The sequence below is a fragment of the Phallusia mammillata genome, chromosome 3 (genome assembly GCF_965637545.1).
Source record: "Phallusia mammillata chromosome 3, kaPhaMamm4.hap1.1, whole genome shotgun sequence".
NCBI lineage: Eukaryota > Metazoa > Chordata > Ascidiacea > Phlebobranchia > Ascidiidae > Phallusia > Phallusia mammillata.
This window is the reverse complement of record NC_137254.1, coordinates 20,647,091-20,671,739: the sequence shown is the minus strand read 5'-3', so window position 1 is coordinate 20,671,739 and position 24,649 is coordinate 20,647,091. Positions and strand designations below refer to the sequence as shown.

The 24,649-nt window shown below is 36.4% G+C and overlaps 2 protein-coding genes across 3 annotated transcripts; both read right to left on the bottom strand.

The window, feature by feature from the left end:
• Positions 1 to 15: 15 nt before the first annotated feature.
• LOC145218499 (membrane-bound acylglycerophosphatidylinositol O-acyltransferase mboat7-like) lies at positions 16 to 7,105 on the bottom strand. The gene is made up of 10 exons (XM_080085912.1): positions 6,924 to 7,105; positions 6,656 to 6,768; positions 6,429 to 6,555; positions 5,935 to 6,100; positions 5,346 to 5,547; positions 4,906 to 5,067; positions 4,131 to 4,307; positions 2,772 to 2,930; positions 1,843 to 1,923; positions 16 to 1,116 (listed from the first exon to the last, which is right to left on the bottom strand). Exons 1-10 carry the CDS (start codon positions 7,014 to 7,016, stop codon positions 978 to 980), a joined length of 1,419 nt encoding a protein of 472 aa, XP_079942038.1. The 5' UTR covers positions 7,017 to 7,105; the 3' UTR covers positions 16 to 977.
• Positions 7,106 to 8,271: 1,166 nt separating this feature from the next.
• Positions 8,272 to 24,114, bottom strand: LOC145218497 (protein mono-ADP-ribosyltransferase PARP14-like). Of its 2 annotated transcripts, none has more exons than XM_080085906.1 (20): positions 24,052 to 24,114; positions 23,770 to 23,927; positions 23,083 to 23,225; positions 22,814 to 22,920; positions 22,005 to 22,122; positions 21,588 to 21,646; positions 21,312 to 21,486; positions 20,149 to 20,322; positions 19,362 to 19,592; positions 17,403 to 17,572; positions 16,912 to 17,068; positions 15,993 to 16,232; positions 15,294 to 15,461; positions 13,668 to 13,768; positions 13,231 to 13,382; positions 12,164 to 12,353; positions 11,651 to 11,783; positions 11,316 to 11,446; positions 9,793 to 9,967; positions 8,272 to 9,115 (listed from the first exon to the last, which is right to left on the bottom strand). In XM_080085906.1, exons 2-20 carry the CDS (start codon positions 23,880 to 23,882, stop codon positions 8,844 to 8,846), a joined length of 3,009 nt encoding a protein of 1,002 aa, XP_079942032.1. In that variant the 5' UTR covers positions 23,883 to 23,927; positions 24,052 to 24,114; the 3' UTR covers positions 8,272 to 8,843. The 2 variants fall into 2 exon arrangements, with proteins under 2 accessions (XP_079942032.1, XP_079942034.1); XM_080085908.1 differs by having other exon boundaries at positions 15,297 to 15,461.
• Positions 24,115 to 24,649: the final 535 nt, after the last annotated feature.

The window sequence follows — 24,649 nt, the reverse complement described above, 5'->3', positions numbered from 1 at the left end:
GTCGTGCCTAAAATCCTGAAGAAAACCAAACAAATCAAATATAGAAAACTGTAAAACAAGATGAATTTCTAGTGTTTCAATAAAAACAGTATTGGTATTGTTTAGTTTTAGTTAAAATCATCTACAGTTTTGTTGCAAGAAAACGTTTTGTGGCTAGTGCTGTGTTAGCAACATGATGTATTGTTTCTAATTTATGGGCAATTATTTCAAAATATGAATGGCGTTTTTTTGCAGGTTACATGAAATTGGGTAGTTATGTAAGCGTGCACATTTACGTACAGAAACGTGATTTAAAAGGCAATACAATCATGGTGTTGTAAGTATACATTGGTAACATATAAAAAGCACAGCAAGGCAAGACCACCGCTAAAAGCAGAAAATCAGTAAAGAAACATTTTAGGAAGAGCAAATATTCATCACAAATTTCGAAAACGTTTACATCTAATAGCTTTCTTATTTGGAAGAAAGTTTTGTCGAAAATATTACCTAAGTACAAAAGGACCCAGTAAATTGCCAGACGTTTGAAGACTTAGACTACGTTTTCATATAACATGCAAGAAACTCGGCGATTCTGTTTTTAAGCTGAAGTTGGACCGGTAACAATTCACATTTTCTAATTTAGTATTTGCATAGAATTTAAAATTTTCACAAATATAACCTGTAATGATTTTAATCAAAATATCAATTACGCGTTTGTGACAATAAAATACAAATTGCAATACACTCTTTTTTGATGTGTCAACACACTACTTCATTTAAGGTAGTTTTAGCATAAAAAAATGCGGACTTTTTAAATTTGGCAGAATCTTACGGATATTTTTTTTAAATTGAAGGCATTCTACAAGTTTTTATATTTTGATTGGTTTTTTTTGACAAAGCCACAGATTAAAATCTAAAATGAGAATTGCAAAACAAAGCATGGCTCTTTTCGGTTCAGGGAAGTATTAAAAAAACATTAAAAGTTGGCGTTCCCTAGTTTAGTCTTTTTTGTCAACTTTCCCTTCTCTTGGTGCGTCGGATTTTCTCGGCGATCTTAAAACGGTTCGAATCAGTGTGCAAATACCGATTAGTGCAAAAGCGGTGATGTGAAGCCAGAAGTAAACAGACTTCCAATATCTGAAGAACAAAAATACATTTTGACAATATCCTGTATTTAAACAACAATGTGTCAAAAACTACGAATTAGGTAAAGTCAGTTACGCTTTCCCAGCAAATATATTGTTTCGCACCAACGTTTCGGGTGGTATCATACGTTTTTTCGCCTTGTTTTTTTTAACGTCCATTTCGGTTTTACTACCCTGGTTTATGCTAGAGATGTACCGAATGACCTAAATTTCGGATATGACGTCACGCGTACGCTACGCGACCGACATAAAAGCATCATGTGTTTTTCCACCAGGCAAAAGGGCAGAAAAATGCATTTTTAGTTTAGTTATGACGTAGTTTGAAAATTGTGCGGTTCCTTACAAGAGGGAAAAGACACGTTTTACGGTTCAATTTTGTGTTCGTAAAAGATTCGGTTTCGCCCGAATCGCAACGAATTATTCGGCCGAAACCGAATCTTAGTAAAAATTGCCGCTTCAGCCGAATAAATTCGGAAAACCGAATATTCGGTACATCTCTAGTTTATGCGACCTGAGAAGAACGTCAACACTTCGGTAAAAACAAGTGCTTTTGCCAACAAGCGTTATTGGGTTTATATAGTATGCAGTTTGTACCGGTCAATACAAGATCAAACTGTTTCATCACAACACACTTAAATTGACAGCAGGCAGAGCATAGTAATGCAGATGGCATTCTTTTCAACTTGAGTAAAGTTTAACATTTTTCGATGAACTCTACCTGTATGTATCGTGCCATGTGAGCAAGGTGAAGGCCATGTACATGTATTCGAACGAACGCATCTTAGCAAACCAGTTCACCCTGCAATAGAAAAACAAGTCTTGAATTTACTGGTATAATTGGCAAAAAAGATACAAGTGATTACGTATTTTATGATGTGACTAATGTGTAGAAATCTAGTTAGCGGCAACAACTTGCTATGTTTATCCCTTAAATGCCGTTTAAAATCGTAACATCCGTTTTGTGTCCTAAGCCAGTGGTTCTTAACCGGTGGGAAATTTCCCACTAGTGGGAAATTTAATGTTTTCGGTGGGAAATTGTGTAAGCTTGAAAAGAGCAAACTCGGGCTCGATGGTCAAATCCGGCTTTGAATTAACCGTTGAAAGCTACTTTACTAAAAAAATTCTGCAACAACATGTAAGATTGATTTAACCAAGGGTTACAAGACACACAAATCCAAAGGCCGTTTGTTACATCACAGACAAGACTAAAACCATCAATGACTTTGCTGTTGTGCGCGAATAAAAGCCTTTCCTTTGTTGATTGTGATGCAAAAAATGACCAATGCAAGCAGAGCAGATTCTTCAGTATTCCAAAAAGTTTAATCTCTCACAGATTAACTATTTAAACTAAATAAGATTGCAGTATACAAAAATTATTTCATTTAAAGAATATTTGTTGTTAACGTAGGGCTCAAAACATGATTATAAAAATAACAGAGGGGGAAATTCGAAGTTGGTTATTGACTTAAGTGGGAAACTACACCAAAAAGGTTAAGAACCACTGTCCTAATCTGTAATAAAATGCATCAAAGAAACTAAAAACACAAAAATTCTTATTATTTTGTGGTTTGCAGTACCAAGGTATGAGTCGAAATTTTCTTTTTTCTCAAAGCTATTTAAGCACCCAGAAATTTAAGGACATCTTACCAGTCGTATGCACTATGTAATGAAGCCGGTAAGCGATTCTTCACGACAATTTTCAAGAGGTCCTCGGCCATCATAACAAATATCATTGTGAGAAATGCACCAAAGAAACCAGGATCGATTCCGTGCCAATATGCACTGACCGCCATCACACCCGCAATTCTAGGGACAAAAGAAGTTATTTAGCAGAAATGATCACAAATCACCACGCAACTTGTCAGACGACCTTAGGACAACTGAGGGTTTCCGGGCCTTAGGGTTTACGCTCGCAAGGTTATTGGTTCAAAACTAGGATCAACGATTTATGTTTTTCTGAACAAAAGGTGAAACACCATTTGTTTCAATCCAGTAAAAAATGATGGGTTAATTTAGCCACCAATTTCGAAACGTATTCCAAAATAGTTAAAAACGCCAAAATATAAAAACTCGACGAAAAGTGTTCCTAAATAGTAGTCAAGGAATAGATTGCTTGACGTACAAAAGAAGATGACTATAATCCAACTAACAGGAGCGTTTTCCCTACTACTCAGGCCCAAACACTGTTTGTGACCCTACCAGACGTTTGTAAAATATAATTTTACAAAAGTAACCATACAAGATTCAAAGCAAATTAAACGTCAAAACTTTGTTACGGTACTTTATAACACATGGAACTTGCGTGGTTGTTTGGTTTATGTTTATCATCATGAGCGCGTCCGTGTTTATGACAGCAACGCAAATCACTACATGTATTTAAACACCGGAAGCTAATAATGTTGCCTCGTGTCAAACGATGATATGCAGCAGGTTTTCGGCGCAGCTCTATGTTGCAAACTGCTAAACTGGTGTGATATCAGTGATACGTTCAAAGATGTGGGTGTAAGAAAAGTTTCTTTACATATATATTTTGCTAATGTGCAACAAAAAACCTCAAACTGTAATGTTGGAATTTAATCCCTAACTTTCAGCGGGGTTAATCAAAAAGTAAAATGCAAACATCTATGCTCATTGTGAAAAGTCAAGTTTAAAACCGTAAGACACTTATCAGAGCTAGGGATGGGCCGAGCCTGGCCAGAACCCGAGTACTGGGTACCGATGCTCGGACGAGCAATTGCACAAACTGACTCGAGCATTAAGTTTGCATATTTATGCCATGTATACAAAACTAGTGTTCAAAAGGGTATCCAAGAACAAAAACCACTGTTTTATTAAATGCGCCAGATGTTGGAATAATGTGTATTTCTGTGGTCTGTATAGCTTAAAAACACACCGCTGGTGACGTAAGGGACCTTGAAAAGCTACAAAACTTTTCTTTGTACAGTACTGCCAGAAAATATTCATCGTTGTCACTGGACTAATGCATATAGCTCTGTTTTTTCTTACTTGAATTGTTTCAAGCTGTTTGGCCATCTTCTATGGACATAGTTAGCAAGCCACCACTGCACTGTCATATTCCAGTTCCTCATCCCCAGTCGAACAGTAGGTGTAAAGTCGCATCCATATGGGTTGATGTTACGGATTGTCTCAAAACCATACTCTATTTTTTCTGAGGAGTCCCGACTAAAACATTCAAATTTTCAAATTCAGTCACTGAGAATTGTTTTAATTTTAGGTATATATGCAATTGGACATTGATATATTAGCATAAAATACTCAAAAGCTTTTAAATATTGTTCTGGAACATCAAGAGCAGTGTTTCCCAACTCTTATTTTATTCCTTACGCAACAATTCAAAATGTTCTCATTCCTCCCCAATAAACTACATAGTAAATGCTAAACCATACAAAGAGTGTTTAAAATTGGGTATTTTATTAACTTTACAGGGTATATTCCTAGAGCTAAAGTGTCTAATTTCCAACCACATGTATAAATTAAATTCCTCCCCTTAAGTTTTAAAATTTCCCTGGTTAGAAAACAATTGATCAAGAGATATCAGAGTTCTAAACAGGCCTGAACTTGGCCCCCGAACCCAAACGTACAAGCCCGAACGTCTTTTAAGAATCCTGTTTAGGCCCGAAAGTTTGATTGACAGGCCTATACTTTAAAGCCTTAGAAAAGACCAAGACAACCAACACAATAGACGACATAACACAGAGTGTAAAGTCGGCCTAAGCCCAGCCCAACTTAAACACAACTTAGGCTATGATATATAATTAACCTTTTGGATGCTGGGTCAATAGTAGGACCATGTCCTGGTCTTGGAGAAAGATCTTTAGGGTAAGCCCCCAAGGTAAGAGTAACAAAGGCACATTCAGCAAGCAGCCATGCTGTGTAAAATCTCATCCGACCCATGAAGAAAATTGGAACCATGTAAAAAACTCTGAAAAATGACATAACATACAGTGTTATAATCTGCAGTAACAAGGGTGTACAAAACATTCATTGGTTTATATTTCTTAAGCTAAAAATCTTTTTATGTAGGTTCATACACAAAAACCTGTTTCGTTAGTAGTTACAAGTTGGGATCAACAAGTTTATGCTGTTATGACATACACTAAACTTCATTTGAAAATGCACTTTAAATATTGGATACATCTGGTATAAAGACAAACTGCTTTTATTCATGGTTACAACAGTTAACCAAATGATTTAATTTACCTGTACCAATGCGGCTCATCATAGAACTCATCCGTTTTGGGGTAATCAATTGTAAAAAAGAAAGCAGTGGCCAGGTATAAAGGTGCAAACAAAGCAACTTGTTTTAGACGAGACATAATCTCATAACGCCAAGGTACCTTTTTCATTTCAGCAGGACTCATCAGTAGAAAGTCGTGGTATGTCCGATATTTAAACATTGGACCTTGATGCAAAATCAAGTATTAGTCAAAACACAATACAGTCATTTGCAAACGTTTGTCACTACTTGCAAGGAAGGGTATGTAAATGTGAAATGGCAATAAAAGGAGATATATATATATATATATACTTTGGTAAGGCTTAAATTTTAAAAATCAAAAATTATAAAAAAAATGGCACATACTATGTATGGAATATACTGGCTCGCCAAATTGTTTGTTAGGTTATAAATGTAAATGATATAAAATATTATGACTGGAATTTCAAAGTTTAAAAACAGGTTCTTCGCCAAAATTAGTGTTTTATATTCTACGAGGTTTTAATCTTCAATTCTTACAACACAATCTTTGCCTATTTGTCTATCAAAACATGAAGACCAATAGTAACTCACCTGTAAAAAGTCCAGCATAGCAATATGAAAAGCACATAATTTCAAACATTGTTGGTTCTGACATTAACTCAAGCTGGAATTTTAACTGGACCTCATTATCATCTGATTTTTTAGATGTTGCCTTTTTTACTCGATAATCACGAATTTCAATGGCCACACTCACAAGCTAAAAATCATTTTTTACCATTATAAGAGATGTTTCAAAATTCTTGATCATGAATTTTAGGCAAATTCACAAAAACAAATTTAGATATATTAGAGGCTTCTGAACATAAAAACTGGCTCGGCAAATAAAAAGGGTGTTTGTTCTGTATGGTTTTAAAATCTTATGCAATTGGTATACTAAGTAAACTTGAATGCAGAAACGTAAACATATATGTGTACATAACATATGCAATTACACACTGATATCTAGAACAGCCAAGACATAGTTTTGAGGAATATGCTTCAATAACATACCATATTTACATGTTTTGTCTTACTTTTGTACTAACCTTAAGGGTAAGTAGCAGTTGCACTGCATTGGCCAGAGGAGAGGGTTTTGGCAGGTTAAAAAATGTTGCACATCGAAAGAAAAGGAGAAACAAAAAACACCATGCAAATGATATAAATGAGGTGTTCCTGAAAAAAATTGCAATCATTTTTTGCACAAAAAGCAAGAAGAATTAATATACATATGCAAGTAATACAATGTATGCAATTGAATATGCTAAAAACTTACTTGCTTGTTAGTTTTATAATCAACAAATTTCCAAGAATAGTTATGAGAGAATAAAAGATGTCATTTCCACAAATTGCAAGGACAATACCAAAACCAATTCCTCCAGTGGCTACCTATGGTTTTAAAATGCAATTTTGGTATAACATTCACAATATAATTTAGTAAAGTTACTTTATTGTTCAAACCATGCGATCAAAGAATGAATTTTGGTTACTTTAAATTAAAGTTAATCAGAAACACATATGTTCACATGATATACTATACTCACTTGTTTCCATTTGTAAGTAGAGAGACTTCGTAGAGGAAAACCAATAAGTATGGTAAAAACTAATACAAAAGTGTATACAATGTTGTCGTCCATGGTTACCTTGTTAGCACATCTCAAGTTTTAGCACAATTTTAGTTAAACTTGCAAGAAAACAACAACTGTTGACTTTATTAACAAAAATTAGAGATCTAACCTTTAATGACACACTCAACTTATCAAGCCCAAAATAATTTCAACAAGTTCATAAACATATGACTACAACAGCATTTCTTCTTGCTGGGACCAACATGTGGCTGGGAACATCTATACTTTACTTACTAATGAGAACTGGAGAATCAATTAGCAATCAAGTAAATAGTGAGATAATCAAAGAGTTAAAACTACAGGCAACGGAATGACAAATAATACTTTATTTCCAACATTTGATGATTTTAAACTACCAATAAAAGTACTTTGCTCTAAGGCAGGAGCCGTCAAATATTTTTTACAGCTGTCTAGATTATTTTAAGAATAAATGTGGGGCCAAAGCTTGTAAGCCATAACACAGCATACCCTGTTATTGCATCATTAAAATACTTTGTAAATAAAAACTTAATTGGATGTTAATACATAAGCCATTAGCCTAGCCTCACCTATTAATTTACCAACATTGACCGTTTAAAACTTTAAAACATTTGCACTTGAATAACCACTGATTTAGAAAATACCGCATAATGTTGAAACGTAGTAGAGCGCAAAAAAGTGAAAGGCGCAATTAATTAAAAAACTTCGGTCTAAAACAAAAGTGATAACAACCACATATGTGCAGATCAAAGGAGCCAACGAGCTATGCAAACTGCAACAAAAACAATTAGGAATTCCATGACAATCGAGTATAAGTTCGAGGACATTTTACAGCATTAGTTTAATAGCTACCAAATTACAAACTAAATGAAGAACTACATCTTTTAAAGGTGCATGCGGCCGAAACAACCTCCGAATTTTTATTTTGATCTGCTTTCAACTTCTGATCAAAACTAAGTTCACGTTTCGGTTTTGCAGCAATAAATTGTCAGTTACAAAAGAACGGAGTCTTTTCAAGAACCAAGTGCAAGTGGTGAAGTGCCAAACGTTATTTGACCACTATTCGTCGCTTTGCGGATTGACACCACAATGTCCACAAGCGGTATTTTAAAAACCTTAAAAATAATCGAAAATACCCCAAAAAATTGGATTTTTTCAGTGCAAGAAAAATTGGCATCAGTTAGAATTAGCTACCGGTATGCATAATCCTTCTGTTTATTTGATGTTGAAATGTATGCCGATGTGTGGAAGGTTGCACACGATTTTAAGAACACTGTAGCCAACGAACAATTGGTGAACTTTTATTGCTTAATACATGTCAAATAATTTGAACAGGCCATGTTGCCTTGACACAATATACGCAATATCGACTTGAACGTCGCTTTTTGATGAATAGAATCGAAAGAGTCAAATAAAGGAAAATTATCTGAAAACAAACTGGCCTTCTTTCGCAAAAAAAATTCAATATTCGACTACTTCTGTACAAGCAAATGCAGAATTTGGAATAACGATAAAAAGAAGAGAACGAAGTCCGAGTATTGTTTATGCCAAGCATCAGTTAGCATAACCCAACCTAGCTACATCTAAAACCAGCTTTGGGCAAGAATAAGCACATCAACAGAAGTAAGCCTAACTTTTAAAGAATGTTCCAGGCCATCTTGGGAACTATGAAATTGAGGCTTCGAATTTACAACATAATTTTTAAAAATGTACAAAAAACGAGGTAGGCCTTTAGGTGGTAAACTAGTAAAATAGTTTTACAAAAATCCTTAGTTCCTTAATTTAACGGACTTTAGTTTAGACGCTTTGAAAACATAGCCTACCATAGTTTAAACTCTTTGGTGTTACACTCTCCCACTATTTGTACCTTAGTATATACAATGGATAAACACAAGCATCCCGAAAAACAGCAAAAATGTTAGGAGAGTCCTCGTCGTCTACTACACTGTCATAGGGCGTTCCGTCTCTCTGTGCAGGAACAGTTTGAAATGAAGGAACGCCTTGGCAGTATTTTCCGGTCACAACCTCCGCCAGTATCATGCATTTACATCCCTGCCAATCACACTTCGTAAACGATGTTGAGTATTGTGCTGTGGTTGCAAAATACATGCCTCGGCCCAAACTTAAGCCTGCAAACCGAAAAAAATTAGTTATAATTTGACTAATATACAAATAAAAAATGCAAGACCCTATTACATCAAAATGATTGTTCGTGTGATGAAATTGGAAAAAAACTGAAAGGGAGTTTTGTGCTTTAGATATCTGAGAGAAAATAAAAATAGAAAGAATTAAACCTAGTAACCGAATGAAACCTAGTAACGCAGCCTTTTATTTTACCGCACTAGTGATGGTCCGAATCGGCTGAATTAGGTTCGAAAACTTAATATTGGCTATACTAATTTAAGATGTCGAGCAAGGTTGTTTTGCGACGTGACCATGTAAGTTTTCCTGCCGGGTAAACAGTAGCGTCTCTTCAACAAGATAGTTATATTGCATATGATGTCAGTACTGTGAGTTTTAAGGTTACCTCGGTCGTTGTTGCCAGCCTTCGAATTAATTACTGATGTATTAATTCTGTGTTTATTATAGTTTCGTTGAAAAAAAAATCGGTAAACAAGTATACTCTAATACCGTGCAACTTCCGTCAAAAATAGACACTGTCAAAACTCCTCAGTTTGCAAGACAAGTTATCTCAAACATTCTCACATTATTCTTACACCAGAACGTCTTAAAAAAACGTAATGTAATCTTTTACCGAAGTGGGTGCATGGAATGAGTAACTTTTGGGACCTTAACTACAACGTACCATTCTTTCCTGCATAATTTCTTTCAAAACCTTCTTGGGATATTTTGATGGCAGATTTTAAACTTGTCCCATGAAACAGCCGCTTGGTAACAGTTTCGTTCGGCATTTTCTGTTCAATCATCTGTTTTTGGACTTCAAACTGTTTCCAGAGTGTCAAATTCTGAACTCGAAGCAACTAAAAAACAAAATAAAGCAAGTTTAAACAAAACTAAAGTTTGTCACTATCATTTGGACATGTCAAATCGTCACCGAGCTTGTGTACGTTTGTCCGTTTCATTTTTATTCTCAGGGGCCAGGCAACGCCTAAATGCGTTACGTTCACGATGAGTCCGCCGTCGAGCTGCATGTTTTTGTTGTAATTATGTTTAATCAGTTTTTATTTGATTTTTTCGACTTAGGCAGTTGGTGACTTGAATTAAATCCGTCTGATCCATCTACTGCAGGGGTTCCCAACCATCTTACGATCCTGTACCACTTGGACGCTCTGCACTGCCACGCGTACCACCATAGAGCACTAATGTGCTCTATCGCACCACTTCTTGCAGAACAACTAATTTGTTCGAATCATATTTCATCCAACGCTAGCTTAAGCTACAAAACAGTAGATGATATCTATCAAAAGCAATCGTTTGACATAATTAACGTCCACTGTGCTACAGCGTTGTTCGGCTTTTCATAGCAACTATGCTTTCTGTTGAGAATTGACATGACCAATATTTTGAAGATCGTAGTGATACGAAACAACAGGAATAGTTACGTAACAATGACAATAGGACTGGGGAATGTTTTTTTTTGCAAACAAAACCAGACAAACAAAATATAAAGTTGCAAATCGAGGTTTTTGTGAACAAAACAGAAACTAATCGCGTACCACCTAAAAACCGTTCGCGTACCACTAGTGGTACGCGTACCACAGGTTGGGAACCCCTGATCTACTGGGTTGGATCAATGACACTCAAGTTTCTTGGTTTTAGAAACAAAAACAACCGAAACAGAATAACAATCAACAGCATTGCTAACACAAGGCGGTTGCGATAATAGCTCTGCCATCTTGGCGACAAATGTTAATGTCGTAATTGCCGAAGCCAGTGGCTTAAGGTTTAGAAATTAGTTTGCAACTTTCATTAAGTGGGTGAGACCGGTCTTGGTATTAAATACGTACAAAGTGAGGTGTCACCGTTGTCATATACATTCGATTTTGTTATTAGGTCTAATGAAAAGCGGCACTGAAAAACAGTTCTAGTTGGTGCTCCGAGAAAAGTTAAACCATTATTATTTTTTTTTTTTTTTTTTAAATGTAAACAGAAAATTTATAATCTGATTTCAGCGTTATGTCTTATATTTCAATCCAATATACGGAACATTACTTATTTCCGACTGTTACAGTTGGTTCAGTCAGATAAAACAAACATAACGAAACACAGGTAGATGGTTTCTAAGAAAATATATTTTACTTAAATAGAAACCTCAAAAGGAGAAAGGCAAAACTGGTGTAGCCTAAAAGAAACAAAACCCTTTCTAACTTGAACTGGTTTGAGTTGCATCATAGGGTTAAATTCCAGGAGAATGTTTCCGTATTCTAAGGTACAAGAGTCCACTGTCACTGTCATCCAATGTTGATCCCTCATGTCCGTCCAAGTTGAAAGAGCTCGGCCTGAAAGAGGAAGATAAAAATAATACAACATTGCAATTTGTTAAACGTAATTCATCCTAGAGTACAATATATATTTAAATTCGACATAAAAACTCCAATTCATAGAATTCGATGTACTCAATGTGTAATCTTAAACCAGAATACAACTTTATTTAGAAACAGAATGTTATTTAAAGCCGCAAACAGTTTACTGGTTTAACTTACAAGTCACGTTTGACAAAACAAATGTTCTGATCACTCTGCCTTTTTTATTTCCGTACATGTCTGTCGCCTCCATATCGGCGAAGTCAATTTTCCAAAATTCTCCGCTTAATACCAAGGACGTTTGCTTATTTTCCTGTGCATATTGAAAAAATAAAAATATGACTTTCCTATATGTTTCCATTTTATACATCATATATCCTATTTACCAACTTATAAGTCCAAACCTGGCTAAATTACAACTCTGAGTGGATATGCACTTAAGCTGTAACACCTTTGGCTTCAGTTTGTCTCACGACATAGTAATTCAACAGCAGTTGTAAGGGGCCCAAACCCACCAGTGGAAATCAGTAACTCGGCCCAAAACAGATTTTTTTTAAAAAAGGGTCTAAAAGATGGCAAAAAAGCGACACAAATGAGGCCGAGTGTGAAGTCAGACCCGAAATCAAGCCCGCAACTTTAGCCAGAACCCAAACCGAAATTAAGCCCGGCCTAACTTACAACCGTACAACTAACCTTGTAATCATGTTCTAGTTTGTGATTGACATATATAGAAAAATTCTTCATTGTGTCGTCTTGTTGATCCCAATATTTCCATAAGACGTAATGTGAGGTTTGCAAAGCCAGTTGAAAACGGTAAACGAGGTCGCTTACTTGACTGTGTGCTTCCAATACATTTGTTTGCAATCCCTGTATTCGGATGTGCCTGAAACATAATCACGCTTTGAAAGGACAATGCAACGTTACAAGCTTTCAGCGTCCATGGTACTGCCAACCCCAAACCTCTGTTATACAATAAGCAGTGCGTAAAGTGATACCTTGCGACCGCAGCTTTTTTGGTGAGTGAGTGACGTCAAGGTTATGACGTTTTTTTAGAATGGGGAATACCCAAATCTTATCATATAACGTCAGTCAGGGAATTTCCCAAATAACTGTTGAACACCCCCCTCCTTATTTTTTTCTAGATCCGCCCCTGTTGACATGTTGTTTTCCTTATTTCGCGAGACTGATTCAAATCTTTTTATGTTTGGATTCATATTTGATATTGAGGCGGGTCCGTTATTGAGGTAAACAACACTTTGTTGTGAACAAAAAAATCAGAGCCAGCATTTATGTGCAAAACATGACACAGTTTTGAAAGTGCATTGAAAACATGATCACGAAATTCTGATGAATTGATGATGACAATAGCACTTGTCGAAACGTAAATTATTTGAAACCGTAAATAGTTTACCTAACTTTTTTGTGCTAACAAACAGTTTTGACATCCTAACGTACTTTATTTTTTATTCTATTTTTCACGGGGCTCGAACCCAGGACACTCCCGGGGACGGATCCCGATCAAGGTTTTTTTTATGCCTGTATGTGGGTCAGGCGCGCCAGACCATTCGGCCAAGTTCCTGCCCTCCTAAGGTACTTTAAAAAAGGTGTTGTCAACTTATGGTCGTGAAACGGCACAAAGTAGCAGGTACAGGTGTATTGTTACGACCACTATGTGTAGATCAAGATAGCAATGCACATTTGTGATAAATGCATACCGGTCAGCCATTGTTTATTTTCATGCAATCTCACTCCAAGTTTACCTGCAGGACACCTTTTCCAGCGATACATTCAGCCTGTTTGCAATTACCCTCATATCTCGTTCTTCTTTTGCTGTTAGTTGTTCAATAGCATCGTCTATAATGAACTTCGTAATACTCAGTTCATTGACCAACTCTTGGACAGTAGCAAAGGCCTCAAACAAAACATATTGCATTGTAAACACAAAAACGAGTACTGTTCTTCCAGCAGTTTTATTATTAATAGTCGACTTTTCGATGCCCCATACCAGACGCCTTTATTAGGAAAAAATATGTCCGAAATCTAGTTTCATCTGGACAAATCTCATTACAATTAGACAAAGAATTTATGCAAAAAAAAACTTAAGACTAGATTTTTGCCAGCAGTTATGCACAGAACACAACTATATCTTTTTGGTGTTTTTCATTCAGCAATTTAAAGATTTTATTAAATCTCCTACCTTGTCAACGTCTGTAGAATTGTAGGAACAGAAAGAGATCGAAACCAACTTATTTTCTGTGCTTTCACTTTTTGGTAAAATCGATAATGGTTGTGGCATTGCTGCAAAAACACACGTAGTATGTCAAAATACACTAAAATCCTGCAGAACTAACTCAATACAATATGTTGCAGCTATGATCTTTTTAGGACGTTTTATATGTACATGTGTAACAAAGATACTTTGACCTGTAAACAACTAAAGAACTAGAAGAGTGGCTTTCTGATATACTTCCATTTTATATATTCTATATGATATTTACCAATTTACTATACACATCATTTGATCTACACGTATGATTGTTTTTGTACACAAAAACAAATGGGTCCCCACACGCGTGTTTGTGCGGATTTACAGTAAACAAATGTTGCGGTGATTTTTTGAATCTTAAGGACAAATTTTTAAAAAGCATTAAACCAACAATAAAAAAATTGTTCGTATTCTTTTTGCACTATTATTGTCATATAATTACAAAAACATTAAAAAAAAACGTAACAAATACTTTAATTTAATCTCTTGCTTTGACCCAGATATTGTCGTCCAAGGTCGGGTTTTGAACACAATATTTTTAGAAAGCTGTAACAGTTGTGTTACAGACACTTTAAATTAAAAAACAATTTGCTACAAATGTATACATAACAAATTGTTTTTCATTTAACTTTGTTTCCCAAAACGAGTACCATTGACCTGTAGTAACCTCTCAGGGTGCACACGCCAAACGACTGTTTGACCTTTTGACACCGTTTTCAATAGCACGCCGTCCTGAGTGTTCAACAATACCGTTAAGCGTAATTTTTACATGCCTTGAGCATTGACTCCTAAATAGATTGTCATAAAAAAACGCTACCTTATGACGAAAGAAAGTTCTGAACAGTGTGAAACGACGTCTCGTAAAACGTCTGTCCGACGTCAAGCTGAGCCCTCCCGCTATTGTAAACCAGTGAGTTACTCTCTTGGTACTTGCCTACAGTGTCTTTCTTGACCAAACGAGCGTTAGACACATTTACGTTTCGGGGGCCTGTGGGTGAACCGCTGGGTAATTCGGGGTCAAACTTCTAGAGGATCAAGTTCAGATTAATAACTAACATATGTCCAAATTTGAATAAATTTGAAGCACTCCTTTACCAAACGAGCGTTACAAACCAGCGTTAAAAATTGTACGTTTCGGGGGCCTGTGGGTGAATCGCTGGGTGATTCAGGGTTAAACTTCTGGAGGATCAAGTTTGGATTAATAAGTAACATATGTCCAAATTTGAATAAATTTGAAGCACTTTTTCTTTACCACATGAGCATTACAAACCAGCGTTAAAAATTTTACGTTTCGGAGGCCTGTGGGTGAACCGAGGGATCAAACGGGGTCAAAATTCACATGGACCATCTTTAGACCAATATCTATAATGTGTGTAAATTTGAAAAAGTTTGAACCATTCTTTCTTGACCAAAATGTGGGAACAAATCTGCGTTAGAAAGAAAAAAAGAAAAAAGAAAATAAGAAAAAAAGAAAAAAAAAATACGGACAAAAACAATATGTGTCCCCTTCAGGGAAGGGGACCCATAATCAAACTAAATATGTCAACAAGTTATTACTACTTTGCGATGTTTCATTTAGCAGTTCTTGTTGAAACGTCGGTAGCTTGTTTGGTTCAAGCACGTTCACTTCAATCTTCTTTAAAATTTTAGGATTTGTTTTCCTAAATTCTTGAATGGCTAAAGATAGGCATTTCGCAACAGAAACGATCGGCAACCCGATTCCACCTGTAAACATAATCAGTCCACAACACAGTCACGTACTTTGATTGAATTTAAAGGGCAGTGGAACAAGTGATAATGGTAAACGGGTTTTGGGCGATTTTTTTTGTCTAATTAGGTCAAATTCCTCCGTTTATGCAAGTATTGTTGCTACGTTAAAATTACTCCAAAGCACCAAACATGAACTCATAGGTTTCTTCCATCAGTTTTTGTATCAAAATTAATAACATAAAAAATAGCAGTAAATTCTTCAGGATTAAAACACTAAAGATGCTTGCGTAAACGAACAATGAAAAAGTTGCTTAAATTTAGTTGTTGACCCAGTCTTAACGTTAATTCAAATACCTGTGCTCTTTACACCATCTATCAGTATTTAACAAACTTTGTCTGTTGTGAGTTCTTATGTCAGTAGCTCTACCACAAACGCACGGGTACCCAAGGCGTTAATTACGGATTTTACGTGACCATTTGAAAACGCGGCATATTCTATAATTGGCCCAATTTCCCGTGTTTTATTTGACTTAGACAGCATGTTACCTGTACCAACTGGTGGAACTGCCAAATCTTCCAATTTAAGTCGGTCCGCTTCAATTAAACAGTTAACAAGCACATTCTTCAGTTCATTAGTGTTTTTTGGAGTTGATAGGTGAAAGATGTACTTGCACAAAGTTCCACCGCTTGTAATTCGAATCGTATTCGTCTGAACAATCGGGCAGTGGTTCAGTTCTTCCTCTACTGCTTCGCCTGACTTGGCGACGATCGCTCTGCCGATCGCTCCTAGTTAAATAAAACTCATTTTGTACAACAACTGTAACATGTCTTATGCAGTGACAGGTTAAGGGTCTGCTGGCCTTTAGGCACATTTTATAAGTGGCCCGAAAATCAGGGTCGCCAACTAAAAACTTACAATTATCAGTGTTCTACTAAAATTTAAATGGGCCTGGATTTTTGCCTGGCCTGTATAGGCACGTGCCTACTTTGCCTAATGGTTAATCCTGCACTGGTCCTATGGTTAGTAAATTTTATCCATGCAAAAAGCGCGACTTTAAAAGCGTGTGCCTTTCGTTTATCAAGTTTTATATGTGATATGGTCATTGAAAAGCTTGACTGAATAAATGTAAGATAAACGCAGTATTGGTAAAATGGCGGTTTAAAGCCGCTAGTACACAAGGGCAAGATGGGTTCAATGTAGTTCAAAAAGTGAAAATATAACCTATACTGATATTTGAAAAACCGTGCTCATGAAATGAAAGAGATTTAATAAGGAAACGTTTTATTAAAGTTTTGTTTATTGATACAACAACAAAACGAAACAGTTTGAGAACTGCTGGTTTAGGTACATATAGAAGGGGGCAAGCATTTCATACCGTAAGTTAGGGGCAATAATCAGGGGGACAGGAAACAAACACACAATATGTGCGATTGTGTGCCTCAGGGAGCCGATATTTTAGCTTACCTGTTAAGTCAAAATTGTTGGTCGAGTTAACGATTCCTCGGCAGTTTGTCGAGGTAACATCTCTCTGTTTTACGATTACCTGTACGGCGTTTTCAGTGACATCTGCACTTTTATGTAGCAATTGAGATTCGCAATCAAACATCTCCTTCTGATCTATCTGTTAACGTGAAATCATTTGCAACTTGTAATACGTAATTTGCCGATTCTGAATTACTAAACGGACATAAATCCACAGCCCAGAAAGAAAGTTTTCAGTTAACAAAAAACGAAGAAGTTTAGGAATGTTATCTGACGGCGACTGTACTCAAATTACAAAACACTAACAAACAAAAAAATCGTAAGAACAAAATACGTTGTCTCTTTTCCCACTTTAGTCAACTCCAACGCAAAGAAATTCAAACAATGATGATTTATTCCAAGGTTGTAGTGGTAAATATTATCAATTTACATATGCTGGGAAGAACACACCTAACTTATAAAACATCTGTTACTTGTTTATTGTTTTGTGGATGGACATGTCCCAGACACTGATACGTTTCTGATATTCTTTTGACCTCATCTTGTCCTCTTTTACTTTCAAAGTAGTCAGCCATGCCTGGTTGGTTTATGACTCGTTCCTTGCTATACATTTCCTTGGAAACCTTATCAAACCATTCGAGTACTGCAAAAAACATAAAAAAACAAATAAAAGCTTAATTGTCTTGTTGTTTTCTCGGTGAGGGAATTTTGTGTTCATTCGATTGGTTTTGCAGACTAAAACTAGAATGGTGGCTTTCTGATATACTTCCATTTTATATATTCTATACGATATTTACCAATTTACTATACACATCATTTGATCTACACATATGACTGTTTTTGTAAACAAAAACTAATGGGTCCCCACACGCGTGTTTGTGCGGATTTACGGTAAACTAATGTTGCGGTGATTTTTAAATTCTTAAAACAAATTTTTAGAAAGCATTAACCCAACAATGAAAAATTTTGTTGTATTTTTTTGCACTATTATTGTCGTATAATTACAAAAACATTAAAAAAGAACGAAACAAATACTTTCAATTTAATCTCTTGCTTAACTTTGTTTCGTAAAACGAGTTTTTCATTTAACTTTGTTTCGCAAAACGAGTACCATTGACATGTAGTAACCTTTTAGGATGCACACACCAAACGACTGTTTGACCTTTTGACACCGTTTTCAATAGCACGCCGTCCTTGGTGTTCAACAACACCGTTTGACCTAATTTATACATGCCTTGGGTATTTGATTCAAAAAAAAAAAAAACGCTACGTTATGACGAAAGAAAGTTCTGAACTGTGTTAGTAATACCTACTAATTGACCTTAAGTAACCCGTGGTCATGCAGCGGCCAACCTGACAACGAGCATTTAAAAAAACTTTTATCTTGTAAAAAAGTCAAGTTTATTTTTTTATATTTAGTTTGTTTAACAAAGTTTTGCTTGACATTATACAAAACCGAAGCACGCTTATTAGGTTTAAATCGCGTCATAAGTGTGAAACCTTTGCCGAAACTGAAAATGTGAGTGATAACTTAATAAAACGACATAGCATTGCTGTGCAAAACAGCTGATTTCTAATCACCGAAACGACGTCTCGTAAAACGTCTGTCCGACGTCAAGCTGAGCCTTCCCGCTCTGCCCTATTATTCGTAAACGTACTCTCTTGGGACTTCTGCCTACAGTGTCTTTCTTGACCAAACGAGCGTGTGTCACTGGGTCATTCGGGGTCAAACTTCAGGTGGACCAAGTTCAGATTAATATTAAACATATGTCCAAATTTGAATAAATTTGAAGCACTCTTTCTTTACTAAACGAGCGTTACAAACCAGCGTTAAAAATTTTACGTTTCGGGGGCCTGTGGGTGAACCGCTGGGTAACTTGGGGTCAAACTTCTGGTGGACCAAGTTTGGATTAATTTCTAACATATGTCCAAACTTCAATAAATTTGAAGCACGCTTTCTTCACTAAACGAGCGTTACAAACCAGCGTTAAAATTTTTACGTTTCGGGGGCCTGTGGGTGAACCGCTGGGTAATTTGGGGTCAAACTTCAGGTGGACCAAGTTTGGATTAATATCTAACATATGTCCAAATTTGAATAAATTTGAAGCACTCTTTCTTGACCAAACGAGCGTTACAAACCAGCGTTAGACAGAAAAAAGAAAAAAGAAAAAAGAAAAAAAGAAAAAAAAAATACGGACAAAAACAATATGTGTCCCCTTCAGGGAAGGGGACCCATAATAATAGCTTTATCTGCAAGCCGCAATCCAATTATACCTCAAGAAATCGATGATATATTGGTTATGTTTGAAACGAAAAAACGTTCACTGGTCTTTGAGCATTCAAGCGCAAAGAAATCAGGCTGTTTTATCACTAGGGAACATAGGATTTTCATAATCTTGTTAATTTTTTGGGAAACTCTCAATATACTTCACCTTCCAAAACAGGTCCAATTTTGCCTTTGATTGCAACGAAGGGTTTCGAATCACTGGTCTTAAAATCCAAAACGACCTCTTTAAGTTTTTTAGGTCCATCTTTAATCAAGGTTCCGTGTTTTTTGAAGTAATCGATGAACAAAGAACTTCCATAGAACGACTTGGTAATTTTCAGATTTTCGTCAATAAAATTGTGGATTTGGGTTGGGTCTTTCCGAAAGGCGACAGGGCCTAAATAACACGTTGTACTACATCTTAAACCTAAAACCGAGGTTATTTTATGTCTTCCTTCCATAACGCATTTTTTTCATTTCAAATTTACGTTTGTTTAAAAACACATGGATTCATTAAATGTTTTGTATCTTTAATATTTAATTGCAGAGAACCTTTTGCATGCAGCATTAGCATACAAAACCTACAAACTGTTACAACACTGAAATTTGTTCCAAGTAAAAAGTGTTGATGTACTTCTATTTGCAAGCATTTACTGAGTAGCCCCTAAAGCCACATGTTCACTGAACACACACAGAAGTAGGTAAGTACCGAAACGCAAATTTTGTAACCATAAAGTATGCAACTGTGAATATATGTTGAAATCAAATTTGAAACTGGGCATCGACCCCGAAAATAACGGCCAACTTATAGAAATCACAGTTGCCAAATTTAAAGGTTATTAAAAGCGATTCTGTACCTTCAAGTGTGCTGTGGCCTATTGAAAAACCTCGACACATTGTGCCCAAAACCGAAGCACTGCATTATAATGAAATTACTTTCACAACTTACAAACCTTTTTGTGCCGTTGTTTTTACCCGTTTCTCTGGACTCGGGCTAAATTTTGGGCTAGAACTGTGGATGGTAACGCTAGCGTTGCTCTTGTTGCAGAAGTGCAACGAAACGTAAACGCGACTCGAGCCAACCATTATCGCTTGCGTTTTTCCTCTTTCCACAATGCGCTCCGCATCTAACATGAATAATAGCAAAAAAAAGTCGAAAAATATAAATCACAACGTAGTCAAGCGTCCATCACGTATTTATCCCTTACTTACACCATTTTGTTTTTGTTTCTTCGAATTACAGTAAATAGTAGGGATGGGCCGAGTTGGGCCAGAACCCGAGTACTCGGTACCGAGCATCGCTGTTTTTGATAATCGGTGCACGGCCGAGCAGTTGCATAAACTGACCCGACTTTTAAGCTTGCATATTTATGTCCTGTATACGAAACTAGTGTTCGAAAGGGTATCCAAGAACAAAATCACTGTTTCATGAATGCGTCAGATGTTGGAATAACCCGTATTTCTGTAAAGCTTTACACACTGGTAACGTAAGGCAGTGGTAAGACCGCAACAAGTTCCGAAAAGTTTCCGGGCCGTATAGTTTTCAGGTTAAATGCTTTGCAACATGTACCAGGGTATCCCGGGGATGTAAAAAGTAATAAAAAGTGTTTTTATTGCTAAATGTTTGTAGTTTTTTAAAGGTCTGTCCGCGATAAAATTTCAGTTTTAGAAACGGTCTGCAGTGCAAAAAAGGTTGCCGACCTCTGACGTAAGGGACCTAGAAAAGCTAAAAAACTAGCGTGTAATTAAGAACGTTTGTGGCACCACAAGCGAATACACCAAGCGTGCTGGGCCCAGCACCGAGCATTAACGTGAGATACTTAGTACTCGACCCAACATTGGCAGTTTTAGCACGTCCATAGTAAATAGCAAATAATACTTTTTCATTCATCATGTTTTTGACAAAATATGCTAATTTTGATGTAAATTTAAACTCCCAGGGGAGTGGGGGTGCCCCCTCTTGTTCTTATATGCCCGTCCATGCTCTGATATGCGTTGCGTATTACGAAGATGATGGGAGCAATTGTGTGCTGTTCTAGATTTGAAGACTTAATAAAAACGCGCGTTGAAATGGTCACATGACGAAGTAAAAAACGTATTTACAAACAGGACTTACCTCGGTAATTGGCAAAGTAGACATACGCCATGTATTCACTTTCATTCCTTTCAACCTTGGTCACCTTTCCACCACGATTTCTTTTGCTCATTAATGCAGATTTGACTGTTTCATTTTTCACATCCTTTGTCAAATTCGTCACACGCACACAATCTGTGTGGACCATTCGGTGTGCCTGTTTCGTATTAAATATTTCGTGTCAATTGTGTTTATTTCTAAACAAGGTTGCCTATTCCTTACACTTATCCTAACTAGTGTATTATGTTGTTTTTTTACCTTTGATTCTTGTTGGTTAAATAAATGCATGTTTATTTTTCCAATAATTCCCTCAACACCTGCAAGATTTAGTGATTGTTGTTTATGTTGCTCGGAGCTAACGCCAAGAAAGCGTTGGACTCAATGTGATAAACAAAACCGACAAGTTAAATACATTACTGTGTATATTACTCTCTGCAACATATTACTTTAAAATGAAGTGTTGCTTCTATTGCACTGCTATTAAAGGAGGGGGTATTACAATTACCTTAATACTAAAAACGTTGATGTTTTGTAACTATTTGCTTACAGTCGCTCGATAAACGGTTTAAGTTCAATTCCTTATGATTTTTCACAACCATACCCTAAAATATCGCATTTTTTTACTTGGCCGTTGCTGTCCTTTGAACTCTTCTTTACCTTTACACATATGCTTACCAATACATTTTTGAAATGTAAAAACAAATTTCGACGTTTCAATCTCCTCCATATCAAAAGTTGTGGTGAAAGTATTGCTTAGCAGGTTTTTCACTCTTTCACTGTCTTGTAACGATCCCTAGAGATATAACAATGCTGGTAAAGTTAGAGGGAAGCAAGCTGACAATTCGTAACATCTCGTGCATTAAGGATTAGACTGCAGTGTTCTCAACCTTATACCAAGCGTGTCGCACCAGACGAGTTTTTTATCCTCTCGTATCACCTAAACCTGTTGTAAAGGTTAGAATAAGAGATAGGCCTAAGATTTTAGACCTTTTGGACAGCATGTTTCTAAAACCAATAATTAAGGTTAGCAATTCTACACGAATGTCTAAGACACGAGTTTTGAAGGAAACCAGGATTACCCAGTTGGCTCAGTTAAGTTGCATTTTAGAATCTAATTCAGGGGTTCCTAACCAGGGGTGCACGCACCCCCAAGGGGTACGAGAACTGTTCTTAGGGGGTGCGGGGATGCTGAATCATCAGGGTTGGTTACAGAAGAGGGAGCGAAAATTACAGAAGGGGTGCGAAAATTGGTTGGTGATTTGAAGGGGGGCAGAAAGGAAAAAGGTTAAGAACCACTTATCTAACTTAAAATAGGTATAGAAGAAAACTATATTTTTCTAAACTATAGAAAAATATACCCGCGTACAACTTTGAAAGCTTCAGCGTACAGCTAGTGATACACGCACCACAGGTTGAGAACCACTGAATTAGAGGCATGAAATTAAGTAGGGTATTAACCCAAACAGGTAGGAGCATTGCTTTACCTCGAAATAGAAACGATCTTCATACACCTCGGGAACCTTCTTTTTCACAACTTCGATGTTTCTTTTCCCAATGGTAATAGTTTTTCCAGACAAAACACTGTCAGCCGCTAGAGAAAAACAAAAGTTAAGAAAAACAAAGTAAATTTTAATTCAGTCTTTATCCAGTTTAATTTTTTAGTTTTAGTCGACTTAATGTAAAAAAACTGAAACAAAGAAATATATTGAACTTCTATTTAGTCACGTAAACACGTTTCTTGTAATGTACTTACAGTGCTCATTATCCAATACCAGTAAGATGCCATCAGCGACGTGATAAATATCTTTGATTTTTCCTGATTCATATTTGTCAAAATACGAGCGAACGTCAAGATCAGTTGTGCCATCATCGATAGAGGTTTGCAGAAGAACACATCTGCGTGTAACGGATAATACATTTTAAGAGCCTGCACTCGTGAAAGGTTTTTGTCTGTTTCGAAACAGAAATGAACGTGCTACCAGTTGCCTAAAATTCTCAAGAGCACGGCTGTAGAATCGGTTTAAAATTTTCCAAGTTTGGTTGCAACGAAAATAACCTATGTTGCGTTTTTCATTGCGCTTCACTTTAAAATCGCTTTAACGTGAAAACTATTTTGCACGCTATAGCTTTGGATTGGATTTTTTCTGTACCGCTGATAATAAGCATATAGCAAAGGGTGTCCACCGTCTGCATAAAGTTACAAAATAACGTTCTTAGACAAATTTATCCTTAAAACGGAATTATAATGCGACTTTTATGGAAAGTTCAAACGACGCTTGTTGCGACGCACAGTTTAATTTGTAAAACGAAACAAAAAAAGAAAAACGCTGGAGTACAATAGATCGCGAATCAATCCAGAGATTCCTTTTTCGACGAGACCCGAATATTTCTAAAATATACGTTGGTAATCAACGTTAGACGAAAACGCAGTAACACTTACCTGTTTTTACTTTCGTGGAACAAACGGCGATTTTGTTTGAAAATTCCTGCCCATGTATCAGCTCTTATCGCTTGATGAGTAGAGTTGGATGGCACAAAATTACGTTTTGTCATTGCTTACTAACTGCTTTGATCTTTATACGAAACAGCTTGTCATGCCTTTAAATAAATTTGACAACCTAATTAAAAACATACGTAAAAGCCGCCAACCAACTAAAATGTTTACTATAGGTTGACAGGAGGATTTAGAGTGACTCAAGTAGTCTTATTAACTGCCGCACACCTTTTTGCACGAGGTATTAGAGTCACTTGATTAAATTAAAGGGCAAAAATTATTGGAATTCATCTTCACGTAACTTATTGTGAAAAACCGTCTTTCACTTTTTCGGCAATTTTTACACAAGTTATCCGACGTTTTGAAGTCCTAACTGCGACGTCATAATCGTTTAGTAATATGCCTAACAACAACTTTACATTTATATGCTATGTATTCAACTTTAAAATTGCTATACACTCAACCACTGGCCATTTCTGTGACGTAACAGAAGAATTAATATTTCCGTCCAGCGTCGATAAGGTGGTAGAAATTTCACCTTGCTTTAGTACATTAGAATTTATGCTTTTGTATGTTAGCTACTGTTTATTTTCGCAAATCTGAACCTGCCCTTGTCCGTTAACTTCACCACCACATTAAAAACCAGACAACTATCGAACTAGGTCAATTGAAGGCTATCACTCCCTGGAATCGCGCAGCAGGAGGGAGGCGCTTTGAGCTTATGTTCTCTTTTTCACGGACCGCTAGCCACAGCGCACAGCGTCTTTCCTAAAGCAGTTACAAATTTATGACATTTGTTTATACGTCCACCCATAGGCACCGAGTT

What these genes read in the sequence shown, in the direction of transcription:
- LOC145218499 (XM_080085912.1), bottom strand. Translation starts at nt 7,016, where the DNA reads ATGGACGACAACATTGTATACACTTTTGTATTAGTTTTTACCATACTT. An exon ending in CTACTTACAAATGGAAACAA is followed by an intron (nt 6,769 to 6,923) that starts GTGAGTATAGTA and finishes TTAAAACCATAG; the next exon opens with GTAGCCACTGGAGGAATTGG. An exon ending in AACTGCTACTTACCCTTAAG is followed by an intron (nt 6,101 to 6,428) that starts GTTAGTACAAAA and finishes AATGATTTTTAG; the next exon opens with CTTGTGAGTGTGGCCATTGA.
- LOC145218497 (XM_080085906.1), bottom strand. Translation starts at nt 23,882, where the DNA reads ATGACAAAACGTAATTTTGTGCCATCCAACTCTACTCATCAAGCGATA. An exon ending in AAATGAAACATCGCAAAGTA is followed by an intron (nt 13,769 to 15,293) that starts GTAATAACTTGT and finishes GTGTTTTTGCAG; the next exon opens with CAATGCCACAACCATTATCG. An exon ending in ATTCTACAGACGTTGACAAG is followed by an intron (nt 13,383 to 13,667) that starts GTAGGAGATTTA and finishes GTTTTGTTTGAG; the next exon opens with GCCTTTGCTACTGTCCAAGA.